The 16,871-nt window shown below is 47.6% G+C and overlaps 6 protein-coding genes across 6 annotated transcripts; 2 read left to right on the plus strand and 4 right to left on the minus strand.

Moving 5' to 3' along the window:
• Nucleotides 1–1,456: 1,456 nt before the first annotated feature.
• On the minus strand, nucleotides 1,457–4,237 carry BT62DRAFT_403481 (subtilisin-like protein). The gene is made up of 14 exons (XM_043180800.1): nucleotides 3,898–4,237; nucleotides 3,378–3,832; nucleotides 3,236–3,324; nucleotides 3,070–3,168; nucleotides 2,955–3,016; nucleotides 2,763–2,907; nucleotides 2,614–2,705; nucleotides 2,487–2,558; nucleotides 2,418–2,428; nucleotides 2,209–2,365; nucleotides 2,048–2,153; nucleotides 1,849–1,996; nucleotides 1,763–1,791; nucleotides 1,457–1,701 (listed from the first exon to the last, which is right to left on the minus strand). The coding sequence occupies exons 1-14, from the start codon at nucleotides 4,143–4,145 to the stop codon at nucleotides 1,645–1,647; spliced, it is 1,770 nt and encodes a 589-aa protein (XP_043044669.1). The 5' UTR covers nucleotides 4,146–4,237; the 3' UTR covers nucleotides 1,457–1,644.
• A 526-nt stretch (nucleotides 4,238–4,763) lies between these two features.
• On the plus strand, nucleotides 4,764–7,439 carry BT62DRAFT_990804 (uncharacterized protein). Its single transcript, XM_043190251.1, has 3 exons — nucleotides 4,764–5,171; nucleotides 5,225–7,113; nucleotides 7,162–7,439. Exons 1-2 carry the CDS (start codon nucleotides 4,912–4,914, stop codon nucleotides 7,050–7,052), a joined length of 2,088 nt encoding a protein of 695 aa, XP_043044670.1. The 5' UTR covers nucleotides 4,764–4,911; the 3' UTR covers nucleotides 7,053–7,113; nucleotides 7,162–7,439.
• On the minus strand, nucleotides 7,352–8,748 carry BT62DRAFT_926825 (uncharacterized protein). Its single transcript, XM_043185122.1, has 3 exons — nucleotides 8,654–8,748; nucleotides 7,633–8,605; nucleotides 7,352–7,571 (listed from the first exon to the last, which is right to left on the minus strand). Exons 2-3 carry the CDS (start codon nucleotides 8,563–8,565, stop codon nucleotides 7,518–7,520), a joined length of 987 nt encoding a protein of 328 aa, XP_043044671.1. The 5' UTR covers nucleotides 8,566–8,605; nucleotides 8,654–8,748; the 3' UTR covers nucleotides 7,352–7,517.
• A 191-nt stretch (nucleotides 8,749–8,939) lies between these two features.
• On the minus strand, nucleotides 8,940–10,722 carry BT62DRAFT_926826 (protein disulfide isomerase). The gene is made up of 12 exons (XM_043185123.1): nucleotides 10,585–10,722; nucleotides 10,513–10,527; nucleotides 10,439–10,451; nucleotides 10,249–10,381; nucleotides 10,122–10,197; nucleotides 9,967–10,063; nucleotides 9,882–9,914; nucleotides 9,779–9,827; nucleotides 9,698–9,726; nucleotides 9,435–9,647; nucleotides 9,189–9,382; nucleotides 8,940–9,086 (listed from the first exon to the last, which is right to left on the minus strand). Exons 1-12 carry the CDS (start codon nucleotides 10,710–10,712, stop codon nucleotides 8,951–8,953), a joined length of 1,116 nt encoding a protein of 371 aa, XP_043044672.1. The 5' UTR covers nucleotides 10,713–10,722; the 3' UTR covers nucleotides 8,940–8,950.
• Nucleotides 10,723–11,015: 293 nt separating this feature from the next.
• Nucleotides 11,016–12,781, plus strand: BT62DRAFT_1071763 (WD40 repeat-like protein). Its single transcript, XM_043178803.1, has 5 exons — nucleotides 11,016–11,637; nucleotides 11,689–11,761; nucleotides 11,820–11,894; nucleotides 11,949–12,331; nucleotides 12,384–12,781. The coding sequence occupies exons 1-5, from the start codon at nucleotides 11,140–11,142 to the stop codon at nucleotides 12,621–12,623; spliced, it is 1,269 nt and encodes a 422-aa protein (XP_043044673.1). The 5' UTR covers nucleotides 11,016–11,139; the 3' UTR covers nucleotides 12,624–12,781.
• A 201-nt stretch (nucleotides 12,782–12,982) lies between these two features.
• On the minus strand, nucleotides 12,983–16,822 carry BT62DRAFT_926827 (uncharacterized protein). Its single transcript, XM_043185124.1, has 14 exons — nucleotides 16,267–16,822; nucleotides 16,170–16,216; nucleotides 15,931–16,123; nucleotides 15,290–15,877; nucleotides 15,120–15,240; nucleotides 15,008–15,069; nucleotides 14,701–14,958; nucleotides 14,544–14,649; nucleotides 14,420–14,491; nucleotides 14,123–14,374; nucleotides 13,939–14,075; nucleotides 13,783–13,880; nucleotides 13,585–13,733; nucleotides 12,983–13,526 (listed from the first exon to the last, which is right to left on the minus strand). Exons 1-14 carry the CDS (start codon nucleotides 16,744–16,746, stop codon nucleotides 13,153–13,155), a joined length of 2,937 nt encoding a protein of 978 aa, XP_043044674.1. The 5' UTR covers nucleotides 16,747–16,822; the 3' UTR covers nucleotides 12,983–13,152.
• Between the last annotated feature and the right edge of the window lie 49 nt (nucleotides 16,823–16,871).

A 16,871-nucleotide genomic window follows, 5' to 3' on the forward strand; every position in this document is an offset into this window, starting at 1 on the left:
CCATTTTTTTCCATCCCAACTACTGTCTTTTTCATACCCGACTCGGGTAACTTTCTGAAATTCACGGTAGTAACAAACTTGTAAGGCAGTCCACTTCGGATGCCTATCGAGGCCTATAAAGTCCAGGATTAAAGGAAAGTAACACCTATCTCGCCTTTGTCTCTCGTTTCGGCCTCAGTTAACCCTCACCGATCGCTGTTTGTGTTTCCAGACCTAAATTGGTTTACGGTTTAGAAATATAAATTCTAAATGATTTCAAATTGGGACTTTGATGGATTTATAAAATAATCTGTGTTTCTAAATGCTGCGGGAAGTCACCCAATAATACATCAGTATTAATATTGAAGTATAGTGATGCCAATTGATGGTCTTGAAAGCGCGGTAACAGTATCCCCGGGACCGGTGGAAGTATATCGAAGAACGACGTTGCACATAACGCCAACCAAAGTTATTGTGACCTCAGGGAACTGCCCGGGAAAAAGCATTAGGGGATGATTTTGCGTAGAATTTATTAGAGTCACCTCTGAGGTATGAAATGAAATTTCTCAACAATTGATAACAATATGCGTTGGCTGGGAAAAATGGTGAGTGCGCACGGTCAAGTCAAATGACGAAGCCGGCAGCTCGGCATCGCTTTTGCCTCGCGACCACCGCTACTAATTCGAAATCCACTCTTCAACGTGGTACCTGTGCAACATAATAATCATATCATCTCGAGAGTTTCCTTAAATTTGATCTCATCTGTCTCCAGCATTATTGGGGGCTTCAACGGGAAGCACTGTCTGGACAAGTAAAGCAATGCTACAATATGGCTTCCGGGCAAAGCATTACTATTATATTCCCTTCGTTACCAAACACCTCCAATCTCCAGTGTCTGCACAGCGACTGATTCCCGCTGCTTTGATGGTGTCTATGGGCAGCCGTAAACTCATCCCAGAGTCGGACGCCGTCAACAGGAATATCGCATGAAATGCTCGGTGTACCACTAAGTCTTGTACTTTGGGATATGAGCTCGACTAGAGACGCGAAATTGTTCGATAGGGTCGAAACATTGAAACCCAACTTTGGGGGATTGTAAATTACTGCCAAAGCAAGATGCTGGCAGATACTCTCGTCTCTTCACGTACCCGGAAGTCCACGGGGTCCAGCAATACAATAGTGCTATCAATTCGACCCAGTGCCTCACCGCAAGTCAAGGGGCTAACTTGGGCTGACATATTCCCCCTGGCCATATGATACTTGAATGAGAACCTGATTTTGCTCCTCATAAGCCGACAATTCCATTTTCAAGTGGCCGCATATTCTCCACTGACGCGGTCACGGCAAAACAAGGAACACCTTGCACCGCCGGTGCGTGTTGTCCCAGTCCTCGGAACAGGGCCAACACTTAGGTACAGCGCAGTCGTTGCCAGTCTTCTCCCGGAGGTGAACTATCCCGTTATGTTCGGTGCTATTGGCCATATTGACGTTCAGGGGAAGACAGCATTTTTTGCACTTGCATACAAGATTTAAACATCGTCTCTTGGCCTACTTGACGGTTGGATTTGCAAAGCATACCCATTCTCACTGTACAAGGAATCGATAAGGTGGCGAAGATGCGAAGATACGTTCTTTCCATATTTATGCGAAATCCACGATCTAAACTCACGCCGAAACAATGGCTTGAAGCTTCAAAAAGTCCGGAGTACCAAGACCGGTCACCTGTTATACATGTGGATTTGAGTACATTGTGATACGTGCATAAGAGTCAGACAAGACTCACCGGATCCCAACCTATCCCAGCAGAAAATCCTGAGAAGACACTGATTACAACCCACAGAGAGAAAAAGTGCTTTAAAAGATACTTACCTTGAGTTCCGCATCCTGGATTACTTCCAGATACAATATCATTGAATCCCCCTGGGTTGGCGTAGATCAACGGATTAATAAATCCCAGCGAGCTCTGACCGTTTGATAGACGGAAGTCGTTCAACAGCGAAATTACACCTGCTGTAGTCTGTCATGAATTAAGCTGAAGCATTCAACAAAATGGGAAGCGGTGGCATACCGGCGAGCTTGCGCTGGTTCCGCCGACTAAAAAAGCCTCCCCACCGATGATCACAATGAAGTTCTCACTTTGCGCTGCGACATCGGGGTATGCGCGTCCACTGGAACTGTTTGAATATAAGTACTGGTACCAAGGGTAACAAAAACGATTCGGCGACTAACTTGAAAAGGCCCGAAAATGTGTCACCCAGTCCTTCCAAAAAGCTGTTCACAGCTTCGACTTGATAGTCTGGTGTTGGGAAATACCGAGAAAATCCACCGCCCGAGAAGTCAACTGCGACTTCGGGATTGATACCAACGGTGCCACCAACAGCAGTCACTGAATAATATCAGTGTTTCCAGTCCGATGGTACCATCGTCATTGGTCTTACCAAATGGACAGCTGAAGGAAGAAATCCTTCAATCCTGAGGCCTTAATTGGAGAAAAGGGGCGCTCTCACCTTGCTGGGAAATCGGGCTGGAACAACACAGTATCAGTACCATCGTTGGTTAGACAGTCCCCGCCGCCAACGCTAGATAGATATTTTAAGTGAGGTGGTCAATGGGCATCATTATTACGGCACGCACCCGAGGTCCCCGCTAGAAAAGAGAACCGTAGTGCCTCTAACACCAAGTTCCGCAAATAAATTGCATACGCTAACTGCGAAATCGTTGGGAACCTTCATTCAGGATATTGTCAGGTTGCGGCATACATCGGCATATGCACAAATACACACCGTTTGTTCATCGTCACCATAGGATGTGGTGATCGTCTGAGGAATTGTGTCTTGGGAAAGCACAAAGTTCAACCAATCGAGATATGGCTCATTGGTGTCCGTGGGAGTCTCGGAATCAGGATTGAAGGGCGGCGATCCTCCCGTACTGGACGGAACATGAGGGAGGCGATTATAAAAAACCGAAAACTCTACCTGTAATAAATATTTGGCGTAGGAAATGACATTCCTTCTGTGTATTGAATGTCTAGATTCGCCTTTGGGGAAATAGGTGAGGCAATGCGGTTTATCAAGAGACGGTGACTCGCACCTCAACACCAGGGTCACTTTGGTTGTCTCCACCATTGTTAACTGTTATGGTGTCAAACGAGGTCCCAACTGCCTCCGGTAGGAATGCAGTAAAGAAAGTCTATGACAAAGAAACGCGAAGGGACTAAGTGTAATATTCTACAGAAGAGAGCGTCCGAAATTCTTACCTGCAAATCCGCACGATTTGCAAACTCATCCAAATAGCCAGCAATGCCGAGTACATTGACATCGGTGGCTTGCGGGACATAACCTGAAGCTATTTTGGCATTAATCTGGGGTAATCAGGGCATGTCATTAATCTAGACCAACTGTTATAAAGCACTTTTAAGCAGGCCGGAGTAATCTGCGTGGCACAACTACTTGGAGGCACTGCTTCGGGTGACAGAGTGAAACCCTTTTCTTCTCCGAAACTGTTAGATTGGATGAAATGCGTGGCCTTCATGCTGCGTAGAGTACCAAAGTAGGTCGTAGGTGACACCATATTTATGTGATTGTGCAGTTCACGGGGTAGCGAATAACTCAAGGTCCTGACAACATAAGACGACGAGAGAGAATGTCGGTATAACTCATATTTTGCCCCTAGCATGGCCTCCGCCTGAGAAACAGTCATCGGAATGACGATCCATTCTCCTCCTCCAGAACGGAAGGTGATATCGTCGGTCTTGAAGCCATGATCAGAAAGCCAAGACTCAACCGCTTCAGCAGAGTCGGGATGAGGAGCCACCAGAGCGTCAGCTTCCTGCTTTGACAAATGTTTTCCGTAGCTGCCGGGCCCGAATTGTCAGATAATATTTCCGCCACCGCCACCGTGAGCGGAAAAAGCACGTACCGATCGTGTTTGGGGTCACTGATTTGATATAAACTGCTGATCAGCTCATTAATCTTGTTTTGCTTGAGGCCGATGCGCATTTCAAGGATATGTTCTGGATCAGGTGAACGGACGTACTCCCATCCGCGAGGGATCTCCGCCCAAGAATGTTTCTCGACAAGATCACTCCAGCGTTTGGTCGCGAGTGGGTTAGCGAAGACACCAAGGGGCGGGGCAGCGCCCAGAAAGAGGAGGAAGGACCAGAGCATGCCAAATTTGAGAGCAAGAGTAGGGCCAAAGGGTTCACAAGGTCATCAGTACCTGGGAACAGCTGGGAACTTATACTTGCAGCCCATTTTACCTGTTATCGCATGCAGCATGGAACACTGAAGCCGACGACCACCATAATGATTCTCCACGGTCTGATCGATAGCATCATGGGACTAGAAGATATTATTGTTTGACGGACGTGCGACGACCAAAAGCTGGGAATAAAAAGTGGCCTGTGCCGGATACATAGCGCGGTTCCCAGCTGGTAGAATGGAACTCGGGAGTTGTTAAATAACCCATGAGAAAGCATGATCCTTGTTACCTTGAATCTTCCTTGTTAGGAACAACTGTCTGTCGAATTTGAATGTCATAATCCATATGGTCCAGAAGGAACGGCCTAGAACATCACCGGCAATAATAGGCAATAATGTGACAATATTAGTATTAATATTATGTCTAATTAGTAAGCGTTTCCAGGTCGACGCCGCAATGATAAGGAACGAGACAGCCCTGGAGGCATTCGGAGCCGCAAACCGAGCCGAAGCAGCCGAATCCCCTCAGTGTCACAGTCACAAATGGCACTGCCGCTTGTTCAAGCAGGCCCGTCTAATTTTTTTAAATTTTTTGTATGTAATGCCAACCCTGTGAAATTGCATTTCGACTCTATATCCTTTGAGGACGGCGCCCTCGCTGACAGTGTCTGTCTTTCCTTCCGACAAATACGTTCCTTTTGCCCTGACCTCCACTCTCTTTTCTGTCCTTTACATGTCGCATGCACGCAAGCTGCACTTTACCGATTTTTTAAGGAGTCATACCAGTCATCGACAAGCCTCAAACGAGCCATCGTCATCTTCATTGGTGTACGGAGGGGAGCCCGTATTGGAGCCTCCCAATAAGAGTAAGAGTTCCCGTATCCCATTCCTAGGACGCGCCAGGAAGAAATCTACCGTATCTGATGGGCGTACTACTTTCGAATCTCGCAATATTGATGATGGACAGCGGCCAACATCATTGACAGATGAGATGTATGTCGTTCTCCCTTTGCAATACACTGTATCACTCACATTTACTTGCTCAGCAACGCCTTACCATCGGATTCGTCTGTGTCCCATTCCCATTCCCATGCTTCTACCAGTGCTTCTGATGCCCATTCGCTATTGAATTCCAAAATCGCTGTTCGTGTCGCGCATTCTATTCCGAAATCTACGAACAAGCCTACACGCCTACCATCGCATAGTCCTTCAATCAATGGATACACCTCTGATTCATTGTTATCTCCACCATCTAGCCTTCGGCCCACATCCATTGGCACTACCATTTCTGATTCCAATCGCAAGCACCGTTCGGCGATGCCACGACCCAAGCAGCCTACAATAACCGTGTCTCTAACTCCCGACAATCTCAGCGAGTACGGTGACCTTTTCACTCAACCTCGTAACAAATTCTCCCCTACCAACCAACAGCCTTCGACGCGTGACGACAGAGCATATCAAAGCGATACCCAAATCAAGTCCCTTCCACGGCTGTCTTCCCCAGAAATCCCTCCATTACCGAAATCCCCACCCGTAAAGCTGCGTGACACCCGCAGTTACACCGATGATGCCGTATCTTTGAAATCGACGCGGAGTACGCGTAGACATCGCGTCGAAGACGGTTCCAGACATTCAGATGAGGAATCAGAGACGCTCTCCACACCGCCCATGCCGTCATTGCCCGGTCATCGTACTTCTCTAGAGACACGTCGAATGCTAGGATCCATACCATACTCTTCTCAGGAACAACGACCGTCGCACCTAGCCAAGGGAGTATCGCCTCACGAGCCTCCCACCATTCCCCTTCCTGAGCCTCCTCTCCGCTCTCTCCCTGATGTTCCCTCTCTAACAACTTCAGCAGGTCCGACAAGCATAGTCAATGGTCGGCGTAGAGCCCATACTATGTCTTCAGTTTCATTGCCACCAATACCTTACTCTCCGTCCTTCCCCCCATTGTCCCCTTGTGGATCTTTTGACAGAAGATTGGATGATGAGAGATCCAATAAAGAGAACGATGATCTCGATATCGATTCTGCATCGGTTGAACAATTGCGACAGGCGTTAAAAGACCGGTCTCAACAAGTAGATCAATTGCTCAAAGCCGCTAAAGCGTATCTTTCGGAGAAGACCGAGCTTGAACAGAAGATTTCCCTCTTGGAGAGAGAAGCCGCTAGACGAGAAAAGGAGATACAAGGGCTCACCTGGCTTGTCAACAATCGAGGTGCTGCCGTTGGGGAAAGTCCGATGATTCTGGCCGCTTCTAAATCCACAAGTGCCCTGCAAGCTGAGAAGAGCACTTTCAGTCCATCCTCGCCCACTAAATCAAAAAATCCCGCGTACCGATATCTTAACGCCGATTATGATTCTGGTGGAGAATCTCACCAGACGTCTGGTGGTGAGTCAACGACAGCAGTACGAACCCCGCGACCCAAACGTTACAGTAAGGTGTCGGAGAAATCGACACTTTCACAACGGTCGTCCCTACGTAACGGCGGTACGGCTGGCTGTGATACGTCCATTCCCTCTGTTCCTACTTTGGATAAGCGAACATCAGTCTCTTCCGTTGCCTTTTCAGCGGCATCAACGTCGTCGACATCATCCTTGATGCCGGCGAGTTCGTCTACGTCAACGCTGTCAGTCATTCCTGAGGATGTCCTTCCACCACTACCACGTAGGCAGGCATCAGTATCGTCACCTTCCTCTCGCGACCCGGCAATCATGGCCGCTATCATTCGAAGTCGCGAAAAGGATCAGAAGCGTACGTCAAAACCACCCATGTCGGTGCCATCGGCGTCGGCTCCTACACCTGCTGCGGCGTATGCAGCTAACTTGAAGCAAGGCCCGTCTATTGCTCAGGTACTGGCTCATCCGTAAAGTTGATCGGGGGTATCGTCTCAAATTTATACATGCAGTCGGAAACGTTGTTGTAAAAGATGTACGGGTTTCTTGCTGGTATCATTTCCTGTTTCTGACCACGTCACAGGAAAATTCACATGTTGTACAATACCATCGACTGCAAGACTGCTAAAAGTAGATTTTATTTCTTACTGGCCGGACCCCCGGCCACACGTTCTCCGTCCATTTGGATGATCAACCATATCATCATTTCAATCCTTTGCTTCCTCTTTAGACTGCATTTACATTAATTTATTAGCAAATACCTTCTCTCTAACTTAGTATTTGTATGTCTAGACGAATGACAAAGGGCTAGTTATGTTACGATTCTACGGTTCTTATATTGGCATAATGTAGAAACCGCATTTCTTTTAAGTTCTACTTCACTAAGCTGAAAGAAGTCGGCTTGTCATAATGATACTAAAACATGTATACAACACAGAACTACTGAGATTCAGATTTTGACACTTCTTCGTCTATGTCCTCCGGTCCTTCAGGCTTATCGGTGTATACAAGCACCAGTCAATAGGAAGTCATTATTTAACGAAAGTCAACGTACGGCCGTCAAAGTAGCCTCGAGACCAAAGTGGTCGCTCACCCACAACTCTCCGCATTTCAATCCCATTCCAATCCTTTGTGGCGGCGTGATATCGAATCTCGTCTTCCCAGCTGGCGTATAGGACAACACTCTGTCCATACGGGACTTGGGAAATTCGCCTGCACCTCCTCCCTGTTCCCCCCAGGTGAATGCTTCCTCCTCGTCAAGCTCCGCGGCAGCGTCAATCAGTTCCACACTGAGGAGCGCATCATCAAAATCCTGATCAAACGCATTCAAGTCACCGACTACGATCCCCCCGGTCGACGAGTGCCTCAACAGCACGGCACACTCCTTCAACTGATGCAGCCTGTTCGGCCGTCCCGTCGCCATGGACTCCAAATGCGTATTGACAACCCTCAAGTTCCGCTTGAAGCCCCTTGTACTGATCATGCGTAGGTCCAGCACAATAGCTGAACGCTCATGCTCCGTGCGGCCGTAAAACACAATCTCTGCATCCCGAATGGGTACCGTCCGCTCTACGAGAGTGACATTGCCGTATTGGTAATGCGGCCCAGGCCACTTGGTGGGTTCGACAGGCGTCACGGCGAAATGGTCGCGTACCCAGTCAGTATTAAGCAGTTCCTTCAGGCACTCGGGTCTCACTTCTTGAAGCAGAATGCAGCAAGGCCCTGGTGACTGTCCATCGTCGCATTTGAAGACCTCGAACTGGAGATACTCTAGAGCAGTATTGAAACGCTCTACAGCATGATCCGCTGAAAAGTCCAGATTCCATGTCACTAGTCTGAGCTGGACTGGAGTGGACATGTGCTTGGTGCTTTCACCGTGAAGTTTGAGGTGCTTCCACTGCGCTTCATGGTGATTTGGGCGGAAGCGGTAGACTTTGAGGGGCTTTGTAACAGACTTGTCGGGAGCGATACTGGACCTATCGGTCATTGGGAATGATCTATCGCGTAAAAAGGCAGAGATCCTTCGGCTAATGACGTGAGGTACAACTCGAACAAAGCACATGTAGTTGACTTACAGATTACTGAAGATACCCGTTTTTGAAGCTGATGCGGCGAGTAAGAAGACGACTTGAAGAAAGTTGGGGCTTAAATGCGTATTTACAGATGAAAGAAAAGATAAAAGTCGGATCGATGATAGCTCACGTCATGCTGCGTGTCAAACATGAGGCCATGCTTTGCCACTGCTTTGTCTACTCAGGCTGGTGATCCCTTCAAGACGATCTTCCACTATACGCTGCACTCGGCGCAGATGGCTTTTAAATTAAGAACTTGTTCTTGTTCAGATATCATACAAGCGCCCCATGATCTGACGTCTATAGCTCAGCTTCCTCTCGACCAATCGTCTCCTCCTTTGGGCTCTCTCCAAAGGCACGCAAAATATTCGTTTTGATTTTTATTTCGTCGAGTTTGGATGGCGAAAGGCTCCGCTTTTTCAGCAACGACTCCAGCCTGATGGAGTGTGGATCACGCGTGTGTATTGATGATAACGGTGGGGGAAAGCAGGTGCTCGATCAAAAGATGAACACAAAGACGTACAAAGGGAGGGCTCACCGATCCAGCTCTTTCTCAAGGTACCCAGCAGGTCCATTGACTTGCTTTTCCATAACCCGGAAATAGTACTGGGCAGATTCATTCGCATTGGAGACTAAGAGAGCCTTCGCTTGCTCAACAAGCGCATTCTTCGCGTCGTCAGCGGCGGTGAAGAATTTGCTAGCTAGAGCGTCAAAGTCAGCGAGACGCCCAGCCTGCGTTTCCCACGAATCAGTCATGTCTTCACACAATCTAGGCCGTACTTACATTGCCGGTCAAACCTCCTCCGACTGCACGGTGTGTGCCACATTTCTCATTCAAGAAGTTGACAAAGTCGACTTCGGAGCGACCACCCTCGTAACTGATACCCTCCTTGTTATCCTTGGAGAAAAACAGGATCGTCGGAAAGCTTGTGACTTCATATTTCTTAGCCAAGTCACTGTTTTTCTTGTCATCACCATCAACGTTGGCGATAATGCACTGAAAATTGTGAATGGATGGATAAAAGTCGAGAACAGACCAAAGCATACATTGCTTTCCGGCAGGAAGGTGGTTGCAACTGACAGAGTCTGGTTTTAGTCAGTTCACCGTAGCAAGGAGAATAACAGCACCTTTCTCATATGCCGGCTTCATATTTTTGCAGTGACCACACCACGGCGCCTACAGGTACCTGAGAAAAAAAGGAATGAGGGAAACCAACATAGATGGACTGACAGTGAATGCCACGAGGACGTCTTTAGTGGGATCCTTGATAAGACTTGAGTATCATGAATGTTTTGGCATGTCCTCATTTACTGACCATAACAACTTCATCAAACGTTGAAATATCCAGAATGGGGTATGACGGCGGCGGGGGCGGCTTAATATTCGACTTGACACCTGCCTTTCCGGAGATACTGTCGCGTGATATTAGTTGAGAAATTACTGCAATGCAGATAAGGGAAGGTCTCCTACAATGCGGCCAAACTGTCGAGATCGCGTCCACCCGAATAAGCCTCCTCTGTACCATCGGCGTCGAACCACTTCAACGCTGATGACTAATGGTCAGAACAATACACAAAGGGGACGGCCTGTTGCTTACTTGGAAAACCAGTAACACCATACTTTTGGCCCAGTGGCTTGCCTTCACCATCGGCATCTACTTTGGCAATGTAGACTTTATCTTTGACATGCGAAAATGCATCTGCGAGTTGCTCGTATACAGGCGCAAGATTCTGAGTTGTTACTTAGTACGAAACAAATAGGTAGTTGTGATAGACATATATATATACCTTGCAGTGTCCGCTAACAGTACCACGCCACGTCTATCACTATGACGAGCCAACCAAAAGAATTTCTGACATACCACCAGGGAGCAAAGCTAGTCACAAAAGGCTAATTAGATCTGAGACAATGACATTGCAAGTTCGCGACAGACAATTCAACAAGACCAGGCTTTCCGACACCGACAACGTCATCAAAATTTCCAGGGTTTAGCTCAAGAACATTAGAAGCCCTGATTCCGGCTACAAAAGCGGTCGCAAAGAGTGCAAAAAACGCCTTCATGATGGGAGAGGGGAAAAGAAAAGGTAACTCTGGTCGAGCCGTTTGGCCGGCCACAAATATCTCCACGTCAGTTGATTGGTCATCAAACGTATTAGTCTACGTGATATTTTTCTGCCAAGTTCTCGGGATAACTTCGGACGCATTTTCTTACAATTTATTGTTAGAACGAAAAACAGTATTAGTCATGCTTAGTTAGTGCGAGAGTTGGCAAGGAGTGGAGTTGGAAGAGATAGTGGTGACCCCTGTCTGACCACGCGGTTATCTAATCGATCGCAAAATCAAATACTTTCTTCTTCCGGTCCGTCAGCGGGCTCACTCAGCTTCATCAACTTCAGTCAGCTTGGGCTCGGCAGCGCTTTCTAATTGTTCACTGCGGAAACCTTTTAAAAACGAGCCATTATAAAACATTCGACCATCACCCGTTATAATGGCCTCCAACACTATTCACCAAGATCCTGATCTCGACGGTATCGAGGCAGGCGATCAATACATAACCAGCGACGACGTTCTTGCAGAGGTGCCCGACGATGGTGACCATCCCATGGATGAGGACGATGACGGAGAGGATGACGATATTGTCGGCGAACTACCTGGATCATCCTCCTCTGGCGAAGATAACTCGGTGCAAGCCTTTCCCAATCACCAAGCATCCGTCTTTGCAGTTTCCATGCATCCGACAGAGGCCCTCGCGGCATCTGGAGGAGAAGACGACTTTGGTTACATCTGGGACATCACAGACGGAGAGGTGATTGTCAAGTTGACGGGCCATAGCGACAGCGTGACCAGCACAGCTTGGAGTCGGGACGGCGAGCTCATTGCAACTGGAGGCATGGACGGAAAGGTCAGGATATGGAGAAGAGTGGGGACGGAAAACTACCGGACTTGGGAATTTCTGACAGAACTTCAAGGGCCTGATGAGGTCATGGTATGTTTTCTGATAATGATTTGGTTTTTTTCGTTTCTGAGTTCCCTTTAGTTTTTGCGATGGCATCCTAAAGGTTCTGTGCTACTGGCAGGATCGAATGATTCCACCCTTTGGTTGTGGCAGCGTGCGTTTCCTCTCTTTACTTTACTTTTTTTTTTTTTCCATTGACAATGTCTGTTTAGTGCCTTCTGGGAATACAATGCAGGTCTTTGCGGGACACACGGGGGCTGTACAGTGCGGGGAATTTACCCCAGACGGTGAGTTCGCGCCACGCAACACGTTAAAATCTTATCATGATATTTCTTCTCCAGGCAAAAAAATTGTTTCAGCATGTGCAGACGGAACTTTGATATACTGGGATCCCAGGCAATCTGCACCTATCTTCAAATTGTCTGCAGATGATGCGCGTTTCAACCTTGATGGTATTACCTCTCTAGGTGTTAACTTCTCTTCAACACTCGCTGTTGTTGGTGGTGCCGCGGGAGGCGTCCGCGTTGTCAGTTTGAGCAAGGGTGAAGTCGTCGCAACTTTGGGAGGTCATACTGAAGGCGAAAGCATCGAAGCCGTCCAATTTATAGACCTGATTGGTAACAACAATACCGGACCTGGTATTGTTGCTACGGGAGCAACTGACGGAAAGATTTATATCTGGGACCTATCAACGATGCGATTGCGAACAACACTCGAACATGAGGTATGTTATTGGCTGGTCGGCGTCGCCATAAGCATCATAACGCGTTTCATAGGATGCGGTCACATCACTGCTGGCGTTGCCTCCGCCTAAGACCTATCTTTTGGTTTCTTCTTCAGCTGATAAAACCTTACGGACGTGGGATGCTCGTACTGGAACTCTCATTCAGGAACATAAAGGCCACCAAGGCCCCGTTTTGGGTGCATCTCTTGGTCTGGATGGATCTGTAGTTGTCAGTGCGGGAGATGATGGTGTTTGCCTGGTTTTTACTACGGAAGAAGCAGAAGAACCTTAGGAAGACTGTTTGTTTGTAAGAGTGAGTTGTTAGAGGTTACCTATAATCCTTATTCTACTCCCAGAGGTAGAAATGCAGATATATAGATTGTTGTAGCATTTATGAGTACGGTGTTGCTTTAGTCAAAAACTCTGCCAATTTTATACATCCTGACGCCGAATGCCTGTGCTCTCGTTGAAAGCTCCAGGCAACGATCAGTTGATTCAGAAACTCGACATCGACATCGTAGGTCCGGTACGGCTGGTCTTTGAATCAGTGAGCGTCTCATCTACGTTTTTGTACCGTTTTATCTTACTAGATCACAAGGCGCTTCTGACCTACGAGGCACGACTACTTTCATGTCGGATTTCCCAGACAGCCCCAGTTGTCGCTTTGATCAATGAGGGTTTTCTGTTGTTAGTCTCCCCTTGAGATTCTTTGTGGGGTTCAAAGAGTAATCAAAAGAGTCTATGTACTGGATACACACGAGTAGATACATACATATTAGGTCGAGCTGTAACGTAGCGAATAGCGATTTACTTAGCATAAATCACATATCCCACTCATCCCACATTCCAGGTGCGCCGTTGGTAACTGGAGGATGGTTCACTCCGAGCTCTTTCGTTTCCACTAACTCCACTATACGCTCGCTAACACCGTCTTTGTCGTCTTTGGCGCCTCGCATCCCGACCAGGATCGTATCATTTGAGCTTGTGGCAGGTCCGGAATACAAGCAGCGAATACTGTCGCTCTCTATAACCTGCACAAGACGGCCAGTGATAATATTCCTGACTTCGATGAACCCCGATGAAAAGAGAAGAAAATGGACACCGCGATGGGCGAACGACGTCGCCTGCGTTTCCCACCTGAGGTATTTACAGGCACGGCTGGGCTGGCCGTGCTTTGTAATATAACATCCAACACCTTGAAAAGCGAGTTAAGACAAAGAGAACTCGATTGGAATGTTGGAATGAACACCGACTATTATAGACAACCAGAAGCTCGTTTGAATCACATCGAACAAGCCCTAATGGTTTAGCACCCTCTAGTCGAGATTTCAGTGTCGCCATAGCGGCATTGTTTGTCGCGTCACTGAGATTAGGGACGACTGTCACCGCAGATCGTGCCAAGCTAGTCATAAAATCAACAAGGCTACTAAAAGAGACTAGCTGTGACGCACTTGGTTGGATCCAAGATGACTATCCCAGCATCAGTGCATACCCCAATCGTTTTGACAAGGGCTGTAATGTCGTACGCGTCTTTGGGAACATACCCAGCCTGGGAATCGCCCAAGATTAGTTAGCAAACTTTATGCGAACGCAAGCAGAACACGAACATCACCAAAAGGACGAAAGGATATTCCGGTTGTTGAGGAGTTGCGCCTCGGAGACATAGGCGTCTCTGATACGTCCACAGCCTCAAGTACGTGAAGGCTGAGCGACACTTGTAAAAGCCTCTTTGAAGCATATATGACTAGCTGTATGTGAGTCGTTTTATCAATAAGACGCTTAACCGCTTACTCAAGACCCTTGTACCGATGTGCACTTGCCGAAAGAAAAGAACGTTCGCGTCGTGGCCAGCTATTTTTTCCAGTGAAGCTTCTAGGGTTTTTTGCTGAGCTTGACCAACTGCCACCCGCGCAACGAGGTCAAGGGAATACGACGTCAGGACCGAATCATGATGTACGAGAAATCTGTTGAAGATCTTTTTTTCAAACGTCTGGACGGCAGCTATAGATGTTGGATTAGAATGATCCAGAACCTTTCGAAACTCTGAGACGGTAAGTGTTAAGGTGCGAACAAGAAGATGCTACTGACCATCCTTCCCACGTAATGAGACATATATGCCTGACGCGCAGCCAACGGCAAGAAAGTTACGTCCTCCACTAACTAAACATCTGAGTGAGTTCCAAACATACGATAACAATTTGTAGCAACCAACCAAATGGTACCGCACTGGTAACTTTGCCAGTCAGGCGCCCACCCGAGCTGTACTTCGGTCCCATGACACGGAAAAAAGAGTCGGAGAGCGTTTGAACGTCAAAGTACTGGTATATTTTGTAAGTGGGGACAATACGTAAAGATATGACAGAGCATACCATGTTTCCGTCCTGTCGGGCTTTGTTGACCCCGATGGCATCAACAAGATAGTTAAACCACTTTTTGCGTATTGAATCGCTCAAAACGTAGAGGGTATATCGGCGGTTTGCCCTACTCGAGGCGTGGTATATGGTGAAAGGATAAATGGGAACGTTGTGGTATCGCAAACCCAAAACACCACCTTCCTTATCGTATTCTTTGCGATATTCAGGTGGGTCGGAGAAGGTTCCTAAACGCAGGAAGGATAGAGGAAGCGGCTATCTCAGTTTCAGTGGTTAGCTGAAATGCTGCAAGGAGATAACGTACGCGGGAAATGAGAAATCGTTTGACGACGGCATTTGGCCTGGTCTCTTCGCGAGTCAAAAGAACTGCGTATCCCTTGTGATGAGAAATCATCCAAGGAGAAATGAGAGCTTACAGTAATTATCCAGTAGAGCGACAACAAGGTCAGTCCAAGATCCGGACGTTGATGAACGTGATCTTCGCGCTACAGGCCCGGAGTACACTAGTGTCCGGCTGTCGTCATACAGATCCATGTCCTACATGACATATTAGGCGTAGGCAAGTAGTAAGGTCTAAGATTCTCACGATCGTTTCGCCCTTCTGAAACTGCAAACTTTCGCATAAAGACCAAAACTTGACCTTGCTCTCTGCAGCTTCTATTCCAGGCTGAGTGCTCTTGATAAAATCACTGAATATCCCTAGACTGATAGGTAGACTTTCCAAGTCTGGATGTTCGGAATCCTTGTCGGTCAATTTCAGTATTTGTTCTAGGAGCAAGCTCAGACGTGGTAGCCTAGTCACAGAGCGTGAGAGGAAGGTGACCAAGTCACGCTTTCGAATTCTCGGGTCGGAAGATACAGATTGGACGAAAGACTGGTAAGAAGAGTTTCGCTTGAGTTCCTTTCGATGACGAGACTCTGCTATGGGGTAATGTTTGATGTAGATTTCGTACGCAGATCTGAAACCGGGGTTCAAAGCAGTCTCCAGTATGATGTCGGCGATACTAAGAACGAACGGATGTTGCTCGCGCTGGCGAGCAAAGAGAGCTGCCAAAAGTCGCTGATGATGGGTAAGAATCTGACTCAAGTTCCCGAAAACTTCGGCAATGAACCCGGATAGGCTGTTTTCGGCAATAATAGGTGGGTCCGCGCACCTCAACGGCGTGATGAAAACCTGGAAACAAGTCATTAGTTACGCATAACATACATAGCACAGGTGTTTCTCACATCCTGCACGGCTTCCAAGTCAGAGACATATTCACGTTCTGATTTGAATACTTCGAATAGCACAGACTGTCTCTGTACCTCTTTCTTTCCGAGAGCTTCCCGGGCTTCTGGAGGGACTAGTTTATACCATTCCTGATCAACTTCGGGTAATTCCCCGGCCTGAAACTTCCGCAGTCCTTCCTCCGACTCCAGTCTGTCGCAGAAGTTAAATAGTGCTCTCCTGGCGTTGAAACACGTACGACAAATTAGAAAGCTGCTGAGTCGCGTTATCAGTGTTACCATGGGACTACAACCATATGAATCAGGAGAATATTTGTTACAGAAAAATACACGTACACCAGCAGATGCAGTTTCATAATGGTCACTATCATCCAGCTGATCATAAGACGAAGCCAAAGATAGACGCGACTCTTCTCGTCGCAGATGCGGACCACCGCCACCCAAAGCACTTCTGCTGTGTCGATGCGTGAGTACTGGAATATTTCCTGGAGAAAGGCTAGCTCTTTGAGACGATGAACGATATAACTGAGGTTCCGGGAAAGGGATAAGAGGCTCCGATGCCGCAGAAACTGTGCTTGCGCGACTCAGATTGGAAGATTGGGAGCTGATGTTCAGCATAGAATGAGTACGTGGTTCGAAGGCACCTGGAACATGTTGCGAATCTAAGGTGTCCCATAAATTCGACACATGTTGACGGTCTGGTGCCGGCGTAAGTTCGAATGCATAGGGTGAAAAAGGTGGTTCCGGGTTCATTGGCTGCTGGGAGCCTGAAGGTATGGATACACGAGGTCGAGAATGGTGGTGACTAGAATACATGACAAATAAATGAAGGACAGCAGTAAAATCCTGAGATACAGATTCGTAAGATCGTGGCGGTTAGTGGAAGAGAGCACCGGCCCGGATGCCGAGTTCGATGTTCTTCTTTTGGCTGTATTTGGAAC

The sequence above is a fragment of the Guyanagaster necrorhizus genome (assembly GCF_019112545.1).
Source record: "Guyanagaster necrorhizus MCA 3950 unplaced genomic scaffold BT62scaffold_3, whole genome shotgun sequence".
Lineage (NCBI taxonomy): Eukaryota > Fungi > Basidiomycota > Agaricomycetes > Agaricales > Physalacriaceae > Guyanagaster > Guyanagaster necrorhizus.